Here is a 26,307-nt window from a genome sequence, read left to right as displayed (position 1 = left end):
TTTTGACAACGTTGACTGTTTTCTGTTTCTTCTATGCTAATATCTGATCAAAACATCTTTTCTTAGACTTGTGTGTAAGTAAAGTAGGCAGATCACTTGTGAAATAGATGATCGATAGTGATGAAATATTTATTTTGATACATAAAACACATAAAAATATGGATTCATTTAGACAAGTTGTAGTAATGAAAAATACCCTTTTTTGTCTTCAAGATTGTTTAAAAAGAAAGTGCTTACACATTTATGGATGGGAACACCCCAAGCTACAAGCTCCATTTTGATAAGACTAGCCTAAGTATTCTGGTCAATTTAACATAAATATTTGTGCAAAACAATGCTTATTATTGGGTAATAACAGGAAAATTACAACAATGTTGATAGGCCTCCCTGATTGTCTCTGACTGACCGTATTATTAGAAAGGTGCTAAAAGCAAAAGAGTGAAGACTCGCTGCGATACAAGTTTGACTCGCACATTAAAAACCATACAAAACCATCAGTTTCACCACATAAAAACATGGTTAACAAAAACATTCATACAATTTCAATGAGGTAGTACCATGGCGAACATGACAAGCATCACATTTATAGAGTTTTTTATTCAAAGTAAAGAGCCGGTTTTTTACTAGTGTACAGGATTTTGTAGTGATATCACCATAGAAAACATGACAACAAGCACGCGCTCAGAGTTGTCAACCTTGATTGATGGCACCTTATACGGCTTTTGCGTTCTGTAATTATCAAATCACTAACTTTGCCATTTGTCAGTGTTCCAGATTAACAGAGCCAGTTTCTATGGCATCTCCGCTACTCGAAATACCCTCAAATAATGATTTGACAGTGAGGCAAAAACATTGATTGCTGGCCATGCTGGATTGTACTTCATTATTTGGGGTGTTAAATCTATTTCTAATTTAGTTTGAGGAGGGTACCCCAGCTATCATTACATTTACTTTAACACCGAATACTACAAACATAAATATAGACTGAGAGATTCATTTCATCATTCTAACTCAAAGAAAGATTTACTTTTAATCAAGAAACAAATGTTAAATTACCATTAATGTTAACAAACTCTACATTTGGCAAAATTAAATATTATAGAAGAATAGGGTAAAAGAGTAAAGTTCAAGTGTTTTATGGAGAGAGCAAAGCAAACCAAACAATGTTATCTACAAACTTTCACTAATATATTGGTTCAGTTCAGTTCACTCTTCTCATTAATGACATGCAATATTTAATGAACACTGTTGAAAGTACACAAATAAAATCTCGAAATCAATTCCTACAATTTGATTTTTAAGTGATTTTAGTTAAAAATAAATATTGGAGCCATCATCGCTTTAATCATTTTAAATTTAAAAAGGTATAACTTTCTTTTAGCACCGTTGATTTGAATATAGTCACTGATGGTGAGTGAGAACAACAATATTGTTATATATATTGTTATAATATCGTAGAGCATATTATGCTCTACGATAAAGTCAATTTAAGGGTTTCAAAACATTCATCTATTGTTAACAAATGACAAAAGGGAAATTTTGTTTTAACTATTTAAAATGCATTGCTCTTGTTATCCTTTAGAAGAAAAAGATTTAACAATAAACCCATGGCTTATATGAGCATGTTTATGTTTCACGGCTTTTCAACTTTGGGAATTACAATAACAATGGGCTGTATTTACGAAATTTGATCATTTTGTTATTGAGAACTTGCTATGCTCTCTGAAAGACATTTTTACAGGTTTCAGTGCCATAACTTTAGTAACTGAAAGCTTTAATTACTGCCAACTGCTTTATGGTAACAGCTAACATTGCCTTCCTGTTTTTTAAGAAAGCAAAATAACTATGCTTCAACACATTTCAGTTTGCTTCAACAGTGTCATTTTTGTGTCGCATTGCTTTTCTCACTATTAGACTGCTAATAGTAAACCTATAGTCCCTACATAGTTATATATATTGTCATAGTTCTACAGTCATGGTTGTAAAGGCAAAAGAGTTAAGTAAATTTCAAAATATGTGAGAATATAATTAGAACGAAACAATAGGATCACATAAAAATTACTATGTAAATGAAAGTGCTATATTTTGTAATGGAGAATATATACATATAATATATATGGAGAATAAAATGAAGAATAATATATATATATATAGATATATTTATATATACAACATGTATATTATATATAGGTTGTAAATATATACAATGTATTTATTTTTTACCACAGCACTGTATATCCAGCTCAGTATACAAATACATATAAGTATTTACTGGAGCACAACATAAATTACTTTGCTTTTCAAATGCGTAAATTTATTTCACTTTAGTGATGGGCGACGGTAGCCTTACAATGCAACCAAGATATACATGTATTTCGATAACCGGAGCATTTTTTTATGGTGAATAAATAAACTTTAGTCTTGGCTGGCATTTTCAATATTTTCGTAAACTAACAAAACTATAAAACCATGTTTAAATGTATAAAGGAGTGTATAGGAGTATAAAGTTAACAGTGGAGGCGCAAGATTAGTTGTCAAAACCTTGCTGCTTCAAACATACCACAGTCCTTCTGACTTCATGAAATCCTTATTCAGGCAGAATGTGGACCAATACCTAAATGCAAAATACAGCAAAATTGCACACATTTTAATTGTTTCACAGTCATAGCATTGCAAACTTATTTCTCAACTAGTATTCCAACCTTAATATTATACCAAAAGGTTAACCTGCATATGGTGAAACCCATTTCTCACGAAATAACATGACACACATCTAGTATAGCTAACCATCTTGACATATCTCATACTTCCAGATGGAAAAGGAAACGGATTTGTAATTTGTCTCCTTACTGCCGTATGCTTAATCTCTACAGGAATTAAACCAAACCTTATGAATATGATCTTTGTTAAGAAGTGGAGCAGAGATAATACCTAGTTAACTTTAGTAACGGATATCATTCATCACTAGTATCCTTCCTTTTACAAAACCATAAATCTTTCAACTTGAGCCTTTCTATCCATTGTTTAGTAAATATCTTCAAGTCTTGGTGTGAATGAACAGCTGAACCGCAGATACTATAAACCCAACAACTCCTTGAATTCCCTTCACACAAATTTTGATAGCTGTTTGAAATATTTTTTCTACTTGATCTACTTAAAAAAAGCAAATCAATAGCAGCATTGAAGTCTTCAGGTCAAGCTGTTTAATAAATTAATCATCTAGTGATTTTTTGCTGACCCTGTTTGAGTCAGAATTAAAGATATGTCAAACTCAGCTCAAGCATCTCCCATTTGTTGATTAGACTCCCCGTTGCCTCTGCCAGGTTTTTTGGCAAAGTAATTGAGTCGTGTGCACTGCTGCTTCAAGTGACATTCTACTTGAATATAATTTGTACAGAAATCCCCACCACTTCCAACTCCTTCATATATAAATATGAGGACTTATGCCAAAATTAACTTGCAATCTTAGGGCAACTTCGATTTGAGAATGTTACACAATCGATGACTCTATGATCTAGATTAAACGTGTCGGAATTGAACCGCATGAAAACTGCAACAACTTGAGACATGTCCAGTTGCAGAAGACAATTTAATGTTGAATATCATTCTTGCTGTCATTGATGGCCTTTTCTCAGGATCTGAATCCCAACTTGTAGTTTGCAGGTCGACATGTTTGCACAACTTCTCTCAACTATTGAGAACTCTAGGTAATATCATGCTGTTTAAAATCATTAGGCGCCTCAATTGTTGTTTCAGTTTCATTAAAAAAACAGAAACTTACAAAAATGGCAAAAACCTGAATGTCCTAAATATCATTAAACTAAATAGCATGCTCCATCTGATTCTGTTTTTACCAACAATTTTTAGTGCTTTTGATCACGATTGTTAGTTGCAATTTTTGTTTGATTCCTTCGGTGGGAATACTTTAATTTGCAAATAGGTTTCTTCGTGAAAAGTATTTTTCGATATTAAAGTGCTTGTTGTAGAATGTCAATTAGATTTTTTCATTTTATACCATGGTAAAATCGAAATGATATACTTGAACTAAGAGTCAACCGCAGCTGCAAACCTACTGCAGAAAAATGTTGTCAGAAATTTGCTTTGCAGTATACATGGAAAATCAATTTCCCAGTTTTTTACAGTACTATATTACATGCTATAAGTTGACATCCTCACCTCCAAAAAACTGCTTTGCTGCACTGAACTTGACTAAAGCAGATTTAAAACATGCTTAGAAAGTTGCAAGTCAAGTTAACTTCTGATCTGTTTGATAGAGGATATAATGCCGGAGATATTACTTAATACTCCAAAAATGGAGGTCTACATGTTAACCGGAGTGTATGACTTAAATCCAGATTTGAGCTACTGTGTCAGGGTTAATCCCTTGTCTATTGCCAGTTGTCATAAGTGTAGAAAATAAACTGATTGATTGAAAAACAATTGGTGTAAAAGTGAAGAGAATTGGGATAGCGGGTTAGCCCTTGATAATAACCTTGCATAGACTAAGATCTTCAATATGAGCCTTGACTATTATGAGGTTACCAAAGGGGCTTAGCTGAAATATCATATTTGTGTCAAACAAAATATTGTAAAAGATAGAAAAACTGAAAAAAGTCTGCTGATCTATTTGTGTTTTATACTGTGGCATCAAACCTAGTCACAATCTTATAAAGAGAGCAGGCCGTGCCAGACAATGTCAAGAATTGTGCCATACTTGTACACGACACCAAGTTGTTCTATAAGATAATATCTGCGTTTGAAGATAAAATATGAAAATGCATTAAAAATAGTAAAATATGTTATTTACATAGCATTGTGATACAAAACAGTAAAATGGTTTGAAAGTTCAGAAAATTGAAAAGTATTCCAGTTTGAGATTCTGCCAAGCGGGAGTATGTAAACATTTTTCAGATTGCAACTACAACTAATTCAACCTACAACCTGTTCAAACAGCTTGTTCATTGATTATATGATAAACCGTAAAACAATATTAATAGAGTTTAAAGTTTTAGGAATTTATATTTCACAAACAAGAGAAAAAATAGATGTGACATCTTAATAAAGCTTTGTATTTCCATTAAAGTTCATCTAAAAAAAATTTTTAATTTTAGTAAATTCTTTATTTTTATACAACTGAATGCTGCAATGCTGCTGAAGATTGTTGTTTGAAGATCTGAAATTTTTGTTAATAAAAATGCGTAATAGAAAAATAAGGTGTTTATTTTGTAGCTGAGATACTTAAAGCATTACACTATAATCCTATGAAGCTTTTCACACAATTTTATGCTAAGTTTTCAATAATACTTTACTAGAAACTCCCCTGTCATACAGCTCACGAGCAAAGTGATAATGGAAAAAGAAAGGGTACTGCTGGTTGAAAAATGCAATATTAGCAGCCAAATGGCACTGCAGTGCAAGAGGAGAACTGCAATGGTAGTTGCAATAGTAGCTGTAATGTACTGGGTGTTATTATGTACAACAAACAGCAATAATGAAAGGAAAATATTATATGTTTATATCTCTCCTTGCAATAGGAGAAATGCAATATTAGAAGTAAAATGGCAAGCTACTGTGTAATATACACATATATATAATATATATTATATATACATATATATATAACTGTGGAGCTGTATATCATTGGTCATAGCAACCGATATCAAGAAGTTGTGATATTTATCTAGATTTCTGTATTTATATCTAAAGAATTATGCTGAACTTAAAAATCTAAACAGAATTTAGCTGGTTGTCATAGAAATAGATGTATATCTATAAGAAAATGTAGGCCTATTACTTAATTTTGCAGATATTACAAACAGCTTGGCCATACTGCAATATTGAGCACAGCCGTAGTACCATCAACAAAATCTTTAGAAAAAATAATAACAGTAACATATTGCATACCATCGGTCACTATATACTTCCATCTTGTAAATTCGAATGATTATTCTTATAACTAAATCTTATAAAATCGAATAATTATTCTTACAATTAAATATTGTGATAATCTTATAGGTAATATTGTGAGAATCATTAAAAAAATATCATCGTCATTTCCTTTACTTTCACTGCTTTGGACATCAGTTGGAATACCAAAGTACTCGTTATAAGTGTCCAAAATGTCAGAGTCCCGTAGAATCGACAAATAAGAAACGGCTACTTTTCAGTACTTTTGCGTTAATTACAGAAACCTTCGACAATTAGACAATGCAATAAACTGGTGAAATGTCCACAATTTTCTTGTGACATGCGCACGACTTAATAGTTCTACTATTTGTCGCACGGCCTTATTGGCGTTTCATTGGCCAGTCTTAATTTTGATTAGAAAAAGCTTGTCAAGTTTTTATCGCGATTTTTGGCCAAATTAATCTGTCTATTTATGTATAATCCAAACAGATGGGTTGGTTTTAGGATACTGCGGAAACTTTTCAAAGGCTTGGTAACATATTTAAATATGTTTATATGTGTTTTGTATCATTATTATACTTAAACGACTCTACACAAAAATGGTTAAATCTTTTGATGAGATTATTGTACAAGGGTTTGGTAACGGCCGTTAACGGATAATTTTTCGGGAGTTGTGTGCGCATATGCATTTATCATAAAGCTCCAAAACATTTGCTTCGTTCGTGTTTGGTCATGGGATTATAGTATGCATAGTGACTCGGAAAGCTTGTATAAACTGGTATAAAGCATTGTAATAAAACAAAAATTAAAATAATCTCTCATTGCAAACTATAAATTAATAAATTCAATACTGATTGAAACACCCATAATAATAATGAATATAAAATAGGAGTTTTGAAATAACCTTTACACATAATATACTATGAGCCTGTAAGTTAAGAACTTCTTAAATGAAATAAATAAAAGTATGACCTTGAACCTTTGTCCATTTTAAGTATTGCTATGGTTTCTGCTTCAACTGCTTATAGGCAGTTAAAGATTTATCTTATACATAAGGAATAAATTACAAAAGTGTCAAACTAGTTTAACATAATCTAATACGATGTTGAATTGTTTTGCACCCATATTATATTGTGACTTTGAACGAGAAACAGTTGCTTGGAGTACTGAATGATGAAACAAGAGAGTGGGTTTTTATAAACAAGCATGGATAAAGTCATAAAGGTAGCCAACTTTCATAAAGGGTGCTCATTTTATTGTGAAAGTAAGAAGATGGAGGGAAATGGTGTTTTGCGCCGCAGCATGGCTGAACAGCAAAGATCTTTTTAATAGTATTTTATGAAATAGTATAGCATGCAATCAATCTTAGTTCTAATTTTGATTATAATATGTAAGATGTATGTCTGTCTGCCTGTCTGTGTGGCTGTCTAAAGCAACAGGTGGATGTTAGGGAAAATATTGAGCTACTCAGAGTATAAACTTGGGCATTTGGTTTAGCAGCTAGGGACCCTATCATTTGAGTCACTCAATCAACTTGCCATATTACATATAAATTGTGCTGTTACTTATTACACCTGATGATATACCACAACACATCAGACTTCTAGAGTATTAGTAATGCTAATATGATGAACTACTACTTACACATTCTATCATTCATTCATCATGTAAATGTATTACAATACAAAAGAGCAGTGATTTCCTAATCAAAGCTGCACCAAAGCGCTATGCTTGGACACTGTTTAGCATAAATGATTTTACATTTTTGACATCAAAGTCTATACTGCAGTAAATGTTGGTCAGAGCTAAAAAACCAAGCCTATAATTTGGTTATATTATTCTTAAATAGGTATTGAGTCTTCACAGAGAACTGTAGATTACTCACACTCACATTTTGTCATGGAAAGGCTGCTGCGGCGATTCGAAACAACACATTCAACATGGTGAACGTGTCTGAGTCACATACATTCAAAGCAGACGCAGCAACCCTCAGTAAACAATACATTTTTTAAAAATGTTCTTGCTTACAGCCTGCTAACAAGAACTTTGTTTTTTGTTCGGTCTTGAAGTCAATAACAAAAAACTGATTGTCTGCAATGCATTCAAGTGAGATCTTTCTACCTACCAGCCACTTTTTAACATTTAACCAGTAATTTTCTGAATATTACTGGTTTATGACCTGCCTCTCTATCACTCTCTCATGTACAAGTTTTTTTAATCTAAAATCGGCTGACCTACAATAAACTTGTCGATATTCTATTTATTTCTACCATAAATGTCTATATTGGACTTGTCTACTTTTTGTTAACTAGCTTCTTGTTTATGACACATTTCCCTCATTAACAGATAATAGAATGTCTCTTTCAAGTCTATCAAAAATAAACTTTGTATCTATAGATTTTAGCTTATTAGGGAAACTGGATAAAAATCAACATGACTAGCTGAAATAGTTTTATATAAAATATTGTGAGGTTTAATAACAAGTTGAGCAGTTTTTAAAAATAACTTTAGTATATTTTATAAAAAAGTATTGGTATTTTATTATTAGTTGCGATTGTTTTTGATTTTTGAAGTTATTTGACGGCCTAAAGGTTTCAAGATTAAAATCAACAAAACTTGATTGCTCAATTAAAACGCTCACATTGAGTGAAAGTGTTATTACAACATCTACAACTGCACGGAAACAGACAGGATAGAGACATGCAATGGTGCAATTTGAACACAGTAGCCAATATTACCTATAGCAATGACAGCAACTAGTGACAGCATTCTGCACATTTTTAGAGCGTTTTAACCGTGATCAAGTTTGGTCCATTTTAATATTAAAACATCCTGGTAGTCTGATTACATCAAATATAAACAACAATCGCAAATATGCTAAAAAATAAAAACAGTTTTCAATAAAATCCACTAAAGGTTTATGTAAGTTCACCTTTAAATATTTGAATTTTAAGCTAATTAATTTGAAGTCTAAATTTTTAAATGGTAACTCGAAAGTAGTTGTGATCAATTGTTTATCAGAATTCCAAAAATATCCTGATGGGTATTTTCATTCCTTTTTACAGTTTAGATGCTACAATTTTAACTAGACTCTTTGACGCTTTCCTCCTCATTTGAAGGAAAAGATTTAGCTGGTCAAATTGAAATAAATGTAGTTGGAAAACTGCACGTGTGCACATGAAAATGTGCACACATGTGCGTGTGTGTGCATATGCACACATGTGTGTGTGCGTGTGCGTGTGCGTGTGCGTGTGCGTGTGCGTGTGCGTGTGCGTGCGTGTGTGTGTGTATGTGTGTGTGCACGCATGTGTGTGCACGCATGTATGCGCGCGTGTGTGTACATGTGAGTTGATGTATGCATGCATGCATGTGTGTGTGTAGAGGGCAGTGCAGTACAGAGCAGTATGATAAGATGCAGAGCCGCATTTTTGGCCGATTTTGTCTTAACTTCATACTAGGATGCTTTGTGTGTGTGTGTGTATGTGTGTGTGCACGCATGTGTGTGCACGCATGTGTGCACGCGTGTGTGTACATGTGAGTTGATGTATGCATGCATGCACGTGTGTGTGTGGAGGGCAGTGCAGTACAGGGCAGTATGATAAGATGCAGAGCCGCATTTTTGGCCAATTTTGTCTTAACTTCATACTAGGATGCTTTTTGGTTTCCCATGAGCTAGCCAAACTACTTTGTTTCAAAATGCTGTCTGCTTTCGAAGATCTAGCTTCTTAAACACTTATCTGATTAAAAACTCAAAAATGCATTTACATGTGCATTAAAGACAGCTGACCTAAATGAACGCACTCAAGGGTTGTTGTCATAAAAGCATTGTAGCGGATTGTGTTAAAAATCTACACTCCTGCTTTTGGCTATCTGATTGATAACGAAATAATTCCTAGGCCACTCCAAGCTCAAAGATGAACTAGCACAGAATATGCTGATATACCACATTTGCGAGAAATTCAATAAAAGCCGCTGATATAAAATTAAACATAATTATTGAAGTTGTCCCTCAACAATTATTTTTACAATTAAATGAATACTCATTGTTACGCTATCGGTCGCTTGTTTCTCAAAACCAACCTGAACCTGTCAAAACCTGATGTTCACTAGCCCTGAGCTTTCGTAATCCTGTTACCATTGATGAAAGTATTTTCACATGAGGAACTAACATTCTTTTTTGATTTCTGTGAACTGCTTGTCGAAAGATGGCTACATAAATTTGCCTCCACAAGAAAAATTGAGAGTTGTCCACACCTTTTTTGTACTTTGACGGTAGCAAAAAACAATGGTTCTTATTCAACTTAATTGTATTATTACTTTTCTGAAACAGCTACTGCATGACCTTGACCTAATTAATAAAATTAGTAACTATTACATCAATGGCAGCTAACTAAGCAAATCTAAGCCAACTGGTTGAAATGGAGCTAGCAAACATCTACTGCGTATTGTGGTAATATTCATTAGTCCAACTTTTTATATGTTTGTTAATAACTAGGGCATGGAAATTAACTCTACTTATCATATTTCTATATACTTTCTATACTTTTGCATATAGGTCAATGTACAAAGAGAAAAGTTGTGACGTATTAATCTTCAACGTTTGGCTTGTCAACAAAGGGATTTGTTTCCTTTCTAAAAATGATGACAGGTTTTTACAAAAAGCGCTCCTATCTTTTCCTTTCTCTTGCTATCAAGGTGACTAGGTAGATTAGCTTTTACTATGACAGACATTCCTCTAACTGTTTAAACAGACAGCTACAGCATTTCTGTTTAATTTATTGAGGTTGTCTACTTTTTATGACAGAATAATGGTGGCTATAATTATCATATTGGTAAGTATTTTTACTGCTGACTAAATATTATTTCTAATATTATTTTGGTGTCTATTAAATCAAATAAGCTTTATTTTTAGTTTTAAGGATTGGGGCTTTACATATGCGTCATGATCTGTAAGTTCTTCAAGAGATTCTATTGATTAGCATTTTAATTAAATTTATAAATATTTGGAAAACTTTCTTTTCTCAACTGTGGCTTTTAGCATATACAAAAAGTGTTGCAAAAACAATATGTTTTTAATGACCAGGTAACTTAGACTAGTAATGAACAGACAACTTCACACTTTTACAGTAAGAATTGTTTACAAACACTTAGTTGGAGTTGTTCTCACAACAATAGATGCTACACAGCACCTTCATAGTTTATATAGTTGTTGTATGTCATCTAAGCTCTGCTCAATAGAAGTCTATACCAAATTTAATACTCGTAGTTATACAACGCTTGTTCCTTATCTACATGGTAAGTTACAACTATAGGGTGTCTATGTAGACATTCCTGCAGCATTTTCCAATGACATGACTGCAGCTTTAAAAGCGGCAAAATCTTTGACACTCTTAAAGGATAGCAATTTTCCATCAATATCTTTCCGTGCACATAAGCATTGCCAAGGTCTCTTATAGGCACATGAAACAGGCTACTGCTACTTTCATACTCTACCATTATGCTTAAATTATCCTAATTTCGCCAGTAAAAAGAAACTCTAAAATGAGTTAGTGAAGAATCCCTTCTCTTTACCCACTTCTTTATCTTTAAGTTAGTATATTGTGCAGTATTTCTTACTATTATTGCGATTGTTTTTTTTTTGTAATTTTATAAAAAGTATAAAAAGTTAATTTAAAATTGCTTTGATATGCGTCCGATATTGATTATTCTAAAAAATTCAGTTTTTATGCAAAAAGTGTGATTGGTGCAAAATTAGTCATTTATCATCTTGTGATACAAATATGCTCTGAACTGATAAAACTGTATAGTTGTACTGTTTTCCGGTATCTGATAAACTGGTTTTTGGTAACTAAAATTTACTTGTAGCCTCACTGAATTGGGGAAATTTAAACTTCTATAGTCACATAGTTCTTGGTGAGCTAGTACTTTGTGATATATTTATAGCTTGCAAGCAGAGTTTAAACGGGCCATAACACTCAGAGTGTTTATATTATTTCAAATAGTATTTATTCGTAAGATTCTCTATTCACCATGCAAATAAGAAGCCATTATTATTACTAATATTTTGGTGTCAGACAAGCAGGTACAGCAGATCAGCTGAAATTCTGTTAGTCTGGAGTTTGTAGCTTTCTGGTTGTAGAAATACTGAGTTTTGATGAGCTTTTAATCTTTGCTTTTATAAGTTTATTATTTGCTTGGCAATAATCTAATATATAAAAAAAATCACACAACTTGCAATTCGATCAAACTTATTTTAGACTCAGACTAAGATGAACAAAGTATATACTAATAACTACTATATTTTACTTGAGCAACATTTTAACAACCAATTTAATTTTTCAGCATATATGGCAAACATTGACGTAATAACAAACATTTTTATTAAAACTTGTTCTCATGAAAAGTGCAAAGGAGTGTGGTACAAGTGGTAGTTTTTAATTAAAAATAAATTTCTTAAAGTTCAGTGGTCCAGTGCAAAAATAAAAAAAGAGTTCCATTCAAAAAGATTTTTAGAAGTGAATTATTAAAGGAAAATGATTTGTACATATTAAATTATGGCTTGTACTAAATAAAAATAGGCACTGCTACTTACATTTCTGTTGTATAAAACAAGCAGCAACCACATAGTTGCTAGGCTTCAGTTTGTTTGAATTGCTTGAATGGCATTACATAAGCTTATTGAATTTGAACTGCCAACTCAATACTTCACCGAAGCTCCTAAGTTAGCTGTGTCCACTGCTATTACATTGTGGGTGAATGCCGCGCTTGTAGGATTCGTCACAGTCCTAGGATAATATCAGAAACTACTAGTAGTAGGCAAGCTTTATCATCTTGTGAAATATGACTGTGATTACTAGTTGGAGAAAGTGTTTTATTGGACTTTTTGTTCCATTTCTTGGACTAACCTTATATTCTTCTTACCGGTAAGTTATTTTCGAGCACTTCAGCAAGACGTCTCATACCCACAAAGTGTGTCAACTAACTAGCTACCTTTACACAAGAACTATCAAAAGACTTCCTTAACCTTGCGTTATTCAGTTAGTTAAAATATTTGAAGAAGACTTGAATAATGAGTAGTTATCAAGTTATCAAGTACTTACAACCTAATCTAACAATAAAGTGCTTTGTTCAAAGATTAAACGAGCACTGATAATATGAAAGAAATTGTAATTGGCTGCATCTAAAACGTTTAAAACATAGCATTTACCATTGTTCACCATGATTGTCATAAACTTGCTTTAATGCACACGTTCCACTTCTTTTTACAAAGAAACTAGCCAAATGTGACTCCTCATAGTTTTAGATAAGTTTTGCTACATCCAGGTTAGCTGAAGTTATTTTAAACTAACTTTAAACCTTTGTTACAAAAGACTCTGCATGCCAAATTTTCTAACTATCAAAAGCCCTTTTGGTAGAAATTCTGCTTTGACTTACAAAATATACTTCTAAATACGAAAGGTTTTTTGGCCTTTAAAACATTGGTCAGTTTGTTTGCTTTGTGTTTCGGCCCAAATGTGTGTCATATGATATATCATATCATATGATATGTTATGATATGATATCATATCATACGATATCATACATATGATATCATACATATGATACATATCATATGATATCGCACACATATCATGTGTGTGATGTACAACGCGTATCAATCAGGTTCATTTGATAGCTATTGTTAGCAAATGGCAAGTGTTTTGTTACCATTCATTGTATAACCTGGAGTTGCCTAATCACAAACCAAGTAGGGCAACCTTCATTTTTGGCAATTCTTGTAATAGGAAGACATATTTCTCAGTTCATGTCAAGGTAAATAAATAGTTCCACTTACATTCTTGAGACATTTGTTCTTGGCAATACGCAACCATGGCAGCAATAGAAGCCCTCTTCTTACTCTCATCCTCCCAGTTTCAGCAGCATCTGCCTAGCCTCGTCTAAACGGCCAATGTCAAGGCTAAACAAACAAAGCGATATTTTGTGGTTTTTATTCATAATGATTTGTTTTTTCTTTTTTACAAATTGTAGTGGCTTACTTATTTATTATTATAGAGTAGTATAAGTGTAAAATGTTTTTATTGCACAGCTTTACCATTACATGTATTTATAATTCATACAGGCGTTACATGTGAGTTCGGTGGCTGGCTTGGAATTGATTACCAAATTTATATGGTAAAATTGGTTCTACTTACAAAATGTTCTACATGAAAACTTCTACTTATCTTAATAGTCATGGGTTTCTACCCTACAAAAGAGTTTCATCGGTTGTAAGTTATGACCTTGGATTACTTGCTCTCCATTTCACTCATATGCTGCTTAGTGTGCTAGCACTGTAGAAAAGTACAAACTTTCAGCACCAACATTCATTGATATTATTTAGTTCAATGACCACAATCATTATAAGCTCTTAACTGTAAATACTCTTGACCAGCCAACAGTGAAAAAAATAACGAGAGAATACATTGAAGTCACCCACTAAATTTGTGACAGACAAAAGTGTTACATGGTCAAAATTTGAAACATGTAAAAAAAAGCTTTATGCGTAGTCTTAATTACAGTAATAAACATTGCAAACTATGATGTATTTTGTCGGTATGTATATGTAAGCTAAGATAAAAAAGAAACAGATAAAATACTTACTATCTCCTCAAAGTCCAGCTCACTCAATATCTGTTCTTTTGCAATGTTTCAAATTCTATTCATAGATTTGAAGCATTGCTAATAGTCATTGGTTTGAAATCATTTTACTAAAGCAGCAATCAGACTGCATCCGCAGCAGCAACCGCTCAGACAAAAAAGACATTGCGTTGTGTCCAATGCCAGGTTACCCGGGCAATTTGCTAGCGCAAATGCACTACTTTGTTTTACATTGGGCATGACCAACTGTACTATTTCATTTCACTACAAACTGTATAGAACTTTGCCAATGCTTTAGCAATTACAATTCTTTTACAGTTTATCAACTTACAGAACAGTGAAATTTAATCTCAATATTGCAGATCAAAGCAAATCAGGTGGGTAAAAACAGCTTTTCTGGTTTAAGTAGGATATTTACTCGGATAAATACAGCGAGTAAGGAATGTATCTAGTTGTTTTAGGTTCAAAATATAGTTACAAACAACAATTATGCCTTGTAACAGACATTTTACAAACGTTAAAGAAAACCTAGAAATATAGATGTATGTTAAATACAACAAAGTAATGAAATTAGTTAAAATGGTCCAGTAGCTTTTTAAAAGCAATTACTATAACACAAGTATTTTTAATGCTACCAACAAAGCTATTGGTCTTTATGGTTATTTTTGGTTACAGTTTCTGCTTTTCATAAAGTTGTGCTTTCTTTAGCACTTTTACTAACTGTTTAGGAACTATAAAATAAACGAATGTGAAAATTATCAATAGCTTTAATAATCAAACCAAAAATTTGTAGTTACCAATAGATGTTTCGAGTTGTGAACTTTGGCAAACTTACGCTTACATCTAACACTTACTTGTGGTCAACCAATGTGTTCTTTTCTACTTTATTTTTATTTTACTACATGCTCAGTGTTATATAGCATATTTGAACCAAAATATTCTAATAATAAAGAAAACCTTCGAAGGATAATTATATATCTAACTTTTTTGACAATTAATTGATTGTAATCTCAAAAAGTAATCTGCCATTTACTTTAACTTAGTTTGCCAAGTTTTTTTTGTCACTCGCCTTACTAGCAACAAAATGTTTTTATTTTTGTTGCTAACAAAAAGTATATGAGCGGTGATCCACACCACAAGCAATAAAACCTTGAATTAAAATTTGATGCTCCGTAACTATTGGATTCTTACAAAAAATATGAAATAAAAAATTTAGTCAAAATTATTTTTCTCTTTGTATTATTCAACCTGATCAATTGCTAATAGTACTTAGCTCTCATTTCTCTATTTCGTAATTTTGTAAAGTCAAGACTCCTCTCCTTCTTTAACCATCATCCATAGCTTCTTATTTGATTCTCGCAACTTTTTTGTGCTTAAAACCCTGTACATCCATGTGTTTTTGGTCACGTTATATACATGTATACATATATCTACATTACATATACATGTATATAAATATTGTTTCCTTACCCCGGTTAACCCATATGGGTGGTAATTTCTGCTTTAACTCGGATCTCTTACCAGAGACCTGGGAGTTTGAGCATTTGCCTCATGATCTTAGCTGCTCCCAATAGCGCACTTTTCTGCAACTCACTTGAGTTGATTGCTGTCGGTACATATATATATATATATATATATATATTATATATTGTATATAGAACACATATAGAATGTAATATATATAAGAATACATATAGAATATATATATACATATATATATATGTATGTATGTATATATATATATATATATATATATATATATATATATATATATATATATATATATATATATATATATATATATATATGCTTTTGTTTGAGTAAGGTAAACTTTTCTGACTTATTGCAGAAAGATCTGCAGCTATCCACAGACAAGTTCATCACTTTGCTATGACCAAAGTTTGTAAAACTGGGTCTACTACCATGTTTGACATTCTCTCTAGAAGAATCCTTCAGTACAAGCTTAACATGTTGATCCCTAAAAGTGGCTTCTATATATTCTTGAATGATTCTGATTGTGAGTTTGCTAGCCTATTTTTAATACCTAAACTATCCCTTTCATCATGGATCATATCGCTGTATAAGATTTATTCTTCTTATGTAGGCCTACACAGTTATTGATTGTGAATTTCCTACGATCTTCATAGTAATAGTTTGTACGAGAGTATTTTAGCATGTTTACGATTGACAAACATTAAAAATAATGGAATGGAAGTGTATAATAATAAAGTAATATAATAGAACTCAGAATAAATACTTTTAATATTTTTTGCAATTCTGTGTACTGCTTTTCGTACAATGATATATGATTAGCAGCAAGCAAAAGAGTGCAGGCGTATCTTGAAGAAATGCTACCATGCTACGATGTTTTTTTTGTATTACTTCCGTCTGACAACTCATCAAACACTCTGGCTTTCAGATTACCTTAAACCAATTGTTATTAAATCTTAATACTAACAAGAGCTTTAGTTGTTTTCAATTTTCTAAACCTTTTTTGTCTACAGCATGGAAAATTGGACCTAGGTCTGGCCGTGCAGAAGCTCTCATACACCATTCGTTGTACAACAAAACTGTTATGGATGAATTGCTTGTGGCTGACTACAAGTATATTGCATTAGCAAGGGAACCTGTTTCATGGTTCTTCTCCGCTGTTGGTTTCTACAAAGACCATCTTTTAAACAGAAAGCTGCTTCATAGTAGATTCACCAAAAAGCATTCACCGGTGAGTCAGAGAAGTATTTTTTATAATCTTTCATTAAATATATGATAATTAAAAAGTTTATTTATTTTGATTAATAGAAATCTTGTTGAAATTTAACTCTCAAATCTTGTTTTAAAAAATGAGTTGGGAATTTCGTTATTAATTATAGGAAAACACCCTTCTGGCTTTTATTAGAACTTGCATGTTTTTACCCATAATCCTGTCTTACTTTTTCTTCCTCAATTCTTCCCCGTCAGATAAAGTGCACAATAGGAACTTCAGTCTCATTTAAAACAAATAATAAGGTGTGTTTACAGTTACCTACTAGAATAAGTATTTGTACTGTTAGGCTAAGAATTAAGTAGACACATCAAAATATGACTACAATCTTGATGTTGGAAAACTAGCCTAATTTAAAAATGAAGTCAAGACCTTACTTAATAAAAAGCTATATTTCCACATATATATAGTTTTTATAACTTATACATCTAGAGAGCTATGGAACTAAATTATCTATATCAACAATAGATAATGCTGACATCTATAAAACTATATATATGATATATATATATATATATATATATATATATATATATATATATATATATATATATATATATATATTCCAATGTAGTGTGTTACATCATCCTCACAAAACCAGAAATGAGCTCACTCAACAAGCGTAACGAGCTAGCTTCCACATGCCGACATTCTACTAAATACACACTACGAAATGCAATTACATAGCTATCAGTCGTTATAGTAATTACACCTCTCTTACATATATAACTCAGTTGAACCAAAACAATTTTATCTGATGATTTTCTGCGTAACAGACATGAAACTAATAGTAATGAAGTTGTTTTTTATCTAAGGTTTCACATGAATAAATTTTATATGTATATATATATATATTATAATTTATATCATAATGTATATTGCAATATTTTTTTGATATATATATATAGACATATATCACATATATATGCCACATGTATGTACCAATATATCGTAAAACCTCTAACTGAATGCCACCTCTGTGTAAAAGCCATCTCTATTTGACCGTCACACTCCTGAGAGAAGGGTTGAAAAAATGGAGCGCCCACTCATTAATTGAAAGGCATTTCTATTTGATTGCCACTGAAATAATTTAATTTTTATGAGCCCATAATATCAGATGATGAGTAGAAAAGTGTTCACAAAATCGTATTATTAATGAATTGTCTACATCAATAACAAGTAATTATCTCGTTGTTCAAATTGAAAGCGTTTCGTTTTTTTGTTGTTAAAACTTTTAAAGCAACACCATAGAATTAATTGATAACTGTTTTAGGCTAATAGTAGTTTCTTGTTTAACGCGGTTTTGATACTTCGAAGTACATGTGTATAAAAATTGGTTTACATTTTCGATAGAAGATGAGCAGCTAGTTTTGGGCCAGAGTTTACGTTTAGTGAGCAAAACTTCTACCCGTTGAATTTGTGCTAAATGAAATGCGTAGAAGTATAGAGCTGCCAAAAATAGTTTGAACACTAATATCAACTAGTTCAGAAGTGCAGTAAAAAAGTTGAGATCTGAAAACTTTGGGGAAGGTATTCGACAACCAGAAGGAGCTCGTTCCATCGAAAGCAACAATCTGAAAAGAGTTTGTAAGCCAGTTATTGGCCAAACTCTGCCAGCTCTGGCGAGCCGATATGACACACACAGAAAGCGCAAAGCAGCAAGCCAAGTTTGTAAGGCTATAATAAATCAGTCGTAAAAACCTTGTCTAATCATACATACTAGGTAGAAGGGCAAAAAAAGTTCTCTATCAAAATTTAAGGCCAATTGAAATCTTTTTGCTTTTGTACAAACTAATTGTGTAAAGCCCTGACCATCTTAAAACTCGGAATGGCTCGAATCTGAAAAGAGTCTGCCAACTTATTCTAAAGAAGAAAATTGAAATGCTATAAAAATATCCTTGGTAGATCTCTAGTCACCGGTTCCTTGCCTGCGCATAAAGCTAAATGAGAAAACAGAAGAGACTTCATAAAGAAAAAAAAGATTTGAAGAGCTGCTAATTCCTTCAGTTATTAAAGGCAAAAAACTGGCCGGAAAAAACGTGACTGACCTAAAATGACAATATTTGAGCCAACCCAAAATCCAATCTGGCACAAATAATGAGCCCAAAGCTTATCAGAATAAAAGATCATTAAAGAAAGTGGGCGTGTCAGGTGGTCACAAAAAACACCATGGCGGAGTAATACGCTGGATACTAAGAAGTAGCATTATTCCTTACTACAAAAGTCAGTTTTGCTACACTCAAAACTGCGTTACACAATTACCAAAGATTAATAGAGATATGACAATCGGCGAGCTAAATAAATTTCTAAAGGAGTTGCTAAATCAGCTGGAAACTCTCACTGACTCAGCAATCACTTCCACTGCTACCATAGATCTGAGATAATAAGAACATGATTTGGCAACTCAGCACAATCCCGACCAGTCTGGGTAGTACTTTGCGAAGGAAGAATGTTTGGCTAGAAGCTCTCTAATGGGCTGGTCATCCAGCAGAGTAGGCACCTCTCGAGCTGTGCAAATATGCCAATAAACTAGAATAAAGATAAAATTGAACTGACACCAGCAACATCACCTGCAATAAAAGCAGCGGGCAACTTTAAACTCACCACAGAGTTGCGAGCTGCCATAAAAGCATCAAGGTTCATAAACGAACAGGCTTGCTGGGTTGCTTTGGTCCAGGTCAGACAAACTCGAAAGGGAAAAACCTTCCATTGCTCATCAGAGCACCTCTGGTCAAAAAGTAAAGATGAAACAAAAAAGGGTTTGCATCCAACACACTAGCTCACGCTGACAGAAAAGGATAGTATGCGCTATCCAATATGCATCTCCTCAGAAACTCAATGTGGTGGTTGCCCCGCTCAAAGAGCGTAAGAACCAGTGCTGCATTCGCTGGTTTACAACAAGTAACAGATAAAATGCAGACCCCGAGTTGCAGCAATTTTGTGTTTTTGTTTGTCTGTGTATGTGGTAAGACGTATAAAAATATCCTCAATAAGAGATTTCATCAAATGATCTGCATGTGTAGTGGGCACCATTTAGCCAATAGCTGGTCCACCTGAATCAGATTACGCAGTCAGAAAATGAGCAAATTGGTCTCAGACTTACTCCGTAATTGACCGGAGGGCGAAGCTTAACCAGCCATAAAACGGTATTTTGGAAAAAATCAAAAGATGAAGACAGAGGCACTTTCTCTGTTTAGGCTTGCGCTGTGTGACATAGTTATATACAAATATATTCTCACAAGTTTTTACTGCGAGTTATTCTGAAGAATGATGTGACACATAAAGGAGTCACTCAACTTCTATTACAATAACTTCATTTCTTCTATTGTAGTCAGCTGATTATGTTGTCACTAATAAAAGCCTGCTCTACATGCCAAAAGACTTTGGTAGCTCCCGGACATACTTCCATTTAGTACAGCTGCAATTTACTGGATTTGACTACAGACAAAAAGATAACTTATCAGCTATTAATCAACATATAGCTTCATATATACCCAAGTAAGTATCACTTGATATAGATTCAAATAAGTGCTGTACAATCAAGTAACCTAAAAGAGAACTGCTGCCTTTCCGATGGTTGTTTGCTATGCCATTAGATGTAATTAAATAATTAAAATAATGCTTAGCTATAAAGACGAACTGGCAGCTAGTAATTCGCACTGTTTAAATTTCTAACCACAGCTGCATTCTGGATGTTTCTTGAAATACCACCAGTAGGTTTAAACTAATAAGTCAAGTATCAACTCACTAGAATGCCATGATATGTGGGATGAATAGTTGAAAACTCCTTCTCACCGACACTTTGTAAATTTTTATAAAAGATAATTTTGTGAGTTCACCCTTGGTACATTTAACTTATTACACTAATTTTAAAAGTTGACAAGACTTTAGCAACTTTCATATTCTAAAAATGTCGCGTTGGAATAGCTTTATGGAAATCTCTGAGAAGTACAAGACAATAAACTTTTATTAGTTTTTTGACTGTGTCTTACAACCATAAAGTCATGATTCATACAGAATTACAACGAAGAAATAGTATAAAAGTCTTTTCAAGATGATATTTGGAAGTGACAATCTAAAAAGCTTTTAGCAAAATATTGACAACAAAGCTACATTTAAGCAAAGATGACATGAAATGAAAGACGTAAATAAATAATTGTAGCTCTGATGTCAGCTGTTATACAAGACATTATATTTGTCTGAATAGTAGTTATTACCACCAACCAATTGAAGCAAAAAACAATTTAAATAATGAATCCGGTAATCACTATTGTCTAACTCAGAAAACAATATATTTTGCAGAAATTTTTAATTTATGGTTAAACACAAAAAGTTGTTGGGTGGATAGAAAGTGACACTCGTATATACTGTAACTTAATAAAAAGTAACCACCTTGAGCTAAGGAATAGCGTGAAATAGAATAAGTTAAAACATTATCACAAACTGTTTTCTTTTTTAGCGTTGATGTAATCATTTTAACTGAGGTCTTTGATGCGTCGCTCATCATTCTAAAAAGAAGATTTGGCTGGTCATATCGAGATATCATTTATACTAAACGCAAAGTTGGGAATCCGAAACAAGCGCCAACCATCTCAGAACAAAATGCACAAATTCTGTTATCGCCCGAAGTAAACCTTGGAGAGAAGCTTTTATATGATAAACTGAATGAAACATGGTGGAAACAACCAGAGTTAAAGGAAGATAACTTCTGGGAAGAGGTAAGAAGTTACAGACAACTTGTTTTACTTAAAACTAGCTTCGTGTTTTCCCCTTGGTAAATAAAATCGACAATAAAAATAATTAGAGCAGTTTAACTTATTATTTGCAGGTAGAATGGATAGAGTTGAGATTGTAAAAGCTAGAATGACGATTGTTGCTATATAGTTTACAGCTCTACTATTTGTTATTTTATGTAAACATGTACGAAAGCAACTTGGCATGAGTTGCATATGGCACCATATCATACCATTCAATTACAAAAATGTCACGCATTATGCTACAGGTTTCTCATTTCTCTGAAGTCAATCTGAAGGTGACGAATGTCTGGTGCCCACACGCCCTCAAGTATGATGAGCCTGTCATTATTTCTGAAAGCCATTGGCAAGAGGAACTTACACTTTCTTTAGACTTTTGTAAACTGCTTGTGGAAACTACTTCAATAAATCTTAAAAAATTGTTACGTGAACATGTTTTCGGAGAACTAGCTGTATAAAAAAAGTGTGCTTATATTAAATTGTATCTCTTTCCTCCATCATTTTGGCTGTATGTTATGATTCTGTCAAATTCCTGACAACTAGTTTGTGTGTGTACTTGCGCTCGCGTGTGTGCTTGATTTATTAGAAACTTTAGTAATTAACTAGCAGTTCAGTGTTTGTAATTACTATTTAATTATTTTATATGTTTTGTTTTCAGTCTAAAAATGGCATTATACTTTAATAGATGAGTCTAGAAAGTATGTCTTGTGTGCTAAACAAGCATCTTCATTAGTTTTGTTATTATGGCTGTTGATACTGGTCATATCATCCCTTGATGTCTAATGAAAGCCTTTTTATGCTAAAAAGCAAATAAATAATTAACTAATTAAATCAGCCTTATTTGTAAACAAAATCAATTATGTACATCAAAAACCAAATTAAGTTTACCAATTTACATTAAAATGAGTAAACTAAAAACTAGAAACCAAATCGTGCGAGCTTTGCACATTATGCACTGATAATAGTCAAAAGATATTATTTAGAATTGTGTTCACAATTATAGAAATTTGTTGTAGTGATATACATATACATATATATATATATACATATATATATGTATATATATATATATATATATTTATATATATATATATATATATATTAGAGCTGCACAACGATTATGAAAATTAATCACGATTAAAAACTGGTATGAACCAGTTAATCTTTGATTAATATTAGAATTAATCTAGCAAAAACCTGCATATTCATAAAACGAATAATACAGGTACATAAAAATTAATTATATTTGAGAAAATTGTTAGCAGGAGTACATGTTATGTACAACGTACGTATAATAAGTTACAATGTAATAATTATTATAAGTATGAAGACAATCTATGAAAGTCTATAATTAAGTCAGCCAAGAGTTGAGGCAGCACAGTTTATTCACATTATCCGAATAAAGAGATACTCTCTTCCTACGTACAATATTGCCAGCTTTAGAGAATAGCCACTCGCAGGGGACAGACTGTAGTAGTAAATATTGTCTTTGACAGCCGGTGATGATTTCTGCGTGGTAGGATGAAAATTAGTTACATTATCTTTTAATGATGATGTGGTGTGGTACTAGGCAAATTCTTTCTGGCATGTAGTCCACTTCGCTTTCTTGTTTACACTTCCAACCACAGGTGTCCTTTAGCGGAGATATTGCCGAAGCCGAGACCGGGCCGTAGTCTACACACACAAAAAAACAACAAAGGTCCACGTCGTTATGAGCAAAAATAAAAGTATCTACCCAAATATCTCACCAATCCGATGAGCAGCACACACAAAAACTAAACCAATCGACTGAGCCACCCATCATGTCAAAATATTCCAAGTTTCAAGTCATGTCTTGCACAACTCATCTTATGGTTTGTCAAAACTTGTCCCAAAGTCCCTATTAATTTGAAACTGTCCAATATCTGTTTTAGAAATTGTCGCCGCTAGCCTAGCCTAACGTCCTAATTCAACATCTTAGTAACTATCGGGGCATTGATGAGTGCTCCCGATCTTTTTGAGTCTCTCTTAAGCATGCAAGAACCAATCAAAATCGGGTTAACACTATTGTAAACAAAACTTGAGATGGACTTGAAAGGATCGGGTGCAAGCCTAATTGTAGGTTTGCTAAGCAATATTCACTACCTAAATCAACCCTTTTAGCACGGATCATATGGTTTTGTGAGGTTTACCTTTTTTATTTACATTTTTAGTTTTTTGAATGTCATATGAATTCTTTATTATTAGTTTGTATTAGTATATTTTAGCATGTTTTCAGTGTACAGGCACTAAATATGATTGTATTGAAGTGTTTAATAATAAGGCTTTAGACTAGGACAAAGAATAAGAAGTTAATGATTTTGTTGAAACTCAGTGCACAACAACTCCTGAATTTTATACAACGACATGATTATCTACAAAAAAAGCGGTGACATATCTCAAAGAAGAATTATTATCTGTCATTATTTGTCATTATAATTTTTATGTCACTTCTATCTGACAACTCATCAAACACTCAGGCCTTTAGATTACCCCAAACCTTTCATTATTAATTATTGAACACTAGAGGCAGCTTTAGCTGTTTTCAATGTCCAATATTTTTTTGACTACAGCGTGGAAAATTGGACCTAGATCTGGCCGTGCAGAAGCTCTCATACACCATTCTTTATACAACAAAACTATGATGGATGAATTGCTTGAGCCTGACTAAAAGTATATTGCATTAGCAAGAGAACCCGTTTCATGGTTCCTCTCCGCTGTCAATTTCTATGCTAAACGTCTTTTAAGAGAAAATTCGCTTCATAGGAGACTTAGTCAACGCCGCTTACTGGTGAGTAAGAAAGGTCTATTTTAAAAATATTTTTATTAAATATACGATAATTGAAATATATGCTCACATTAGGTAATAAAACTTTGTTAAGGTTAACATTTTAAACCTTGTTTTAAAAAACTAATTGAAAACCATTTTGCATCTTGCTAAAATTTGCGTTTTTTACCTATAATCTTTTCTTACTTTGTCTTTCTCCCCTTTTTATCATCGTTTGAACTGTGCCATAGAAATTTCAGTCTCATTTAAAACAAAGGTAACAAAAATTTACTGTACGATTTCAAATTAAAATAAGTCTGCACACTATTAGGCTTTGATTGTGTACTAAATGATTAGAACATTGACGCTGATGAGCTAGCCTATTGGAAAATTTAAGTCAATACCTTTCATAACAGAAAAAACTATAAACATGGATATAGATCTATATTTCTCAAAGTTTGTCCGTGTTTCTGTGTATTTGTGTATCTGTTGTTGTGTACGTCCAACTATAGCTATGAAAATCTTGAAAGTGAAATTCTACTTCCTGATGAATTTGAACTCACAGAGTTCAAATGTTTTATAACGTCCACAAATTTTATAACCACGAGCTTTATCACTGAGTTACGCAAGGCATATTGATCATAGGCATAATCATAATTATTATAATGTCATAATTATACCAAATGGCGTATGCACACGTTAAATAACATATTACTTGAAACTCTGAATTCTATTGACTCTATGAAACATGATGCTTTTTTACGTTTTTGTGAACTTCTATTTCTGGCTTTTTGTAAAGTTCAACTGCTAAATCGCAGTGAAGGTCAAAACTTTTCACGCGAACAATTGTATTATCTCCGTAGGAATGGTCTCTACATTCTCTCACCAATCGGTCAGCCAAAAACAGTATGATATTTCATTTTTACTTTTGTACCAGCATCAAGAGGTACAAGTATTGTCACATTCAGAGTTTTGATTAATAGCTTCTGGTGGAACAATAACCTTTTTATACACATACTTCTATGCAAGAATTATTATTATTTATTCTACACATTCAAAATTTTTATTTTGTTTTCGCACAAGCGTCAATTATATCATTACCGAATGATCTTTTGTTGTAATCATAGCAAAACAGACTTAATTTAGCTATTACTTGTTAATTATATCACATTTATATTTAAACCCTGTTATTGTCGTTTTATTTTTTCAATTTGTTTGACCTGCACAAAACACTTTCTTCATGATATGAAGTTTGGAAGTTACAGTTGTTTGAAAAAGTTTGAAAACTTTCACAGTTGTTATTATTTTCTCTTTTAATTTATCTGAATTACACAAAACAATTTTCTCGTGATATGTAGTATGATAATTAAAATGGCAAATGCTGGTATATGTTAAGTACACATAAATCTTTGGTTCAAATACCTTTTCTTTACCTATGCAACACCGGGTAGTACAGCTAGTAT

General features: G+C 32.6%; 1 protein-coding gene across 1 annotated transcript; it reads left to right on the top strand.

Moving 5' to 3' along the window:
• Positions 1 to 16,467: 16,467 nt before the first annotated feature.
• On the top strand, positions 16,468 to 24,748 carry LOC137402672 (uncharacterized). Its single transcript, XM_068089176.1, has 7 exons — positions 16,468 to 16,561; positions 17,049 to 17,266; positions 18,790 to 18,972; positions 20,637 to 20,803; positions 21,765 to 22,023; positions 22,308 to 22,437; positions 24,651 to 24,748. The coding sequence occupies exons 1-7, from the start codon at positions 16,468 to 16,470 to the stop codon at positions 24,746 to 24,748; spliced, it is 1,149 nt and encodes a 382-aa protein (XP_067945277.1).
• The last annotated feature ends 1,559 nt before the right edge of the window (positions 24,749 to 26,307 follow it).

Source organism: Watersipora subatra, chromosome 8 (assembly GCF_963576615.1).
Source record: "Watersipora subatra chromosome 8, tzWatSuba1.1, whole genome shotgun sequence".
NCBI classification, from domain to species: domain Eukaryota; kingdom Metazoa; phylum Bryozoa; class Gymnolaemata; order Cheilostomatida; family Watersiporidae; genus Watersipora; species Watersipora subatra.
The sequence above is the reverse complement of the archived record's forward strand: the minus strand, read 5'-3'. Positions and strand labels throughout refer to the sequence as shown.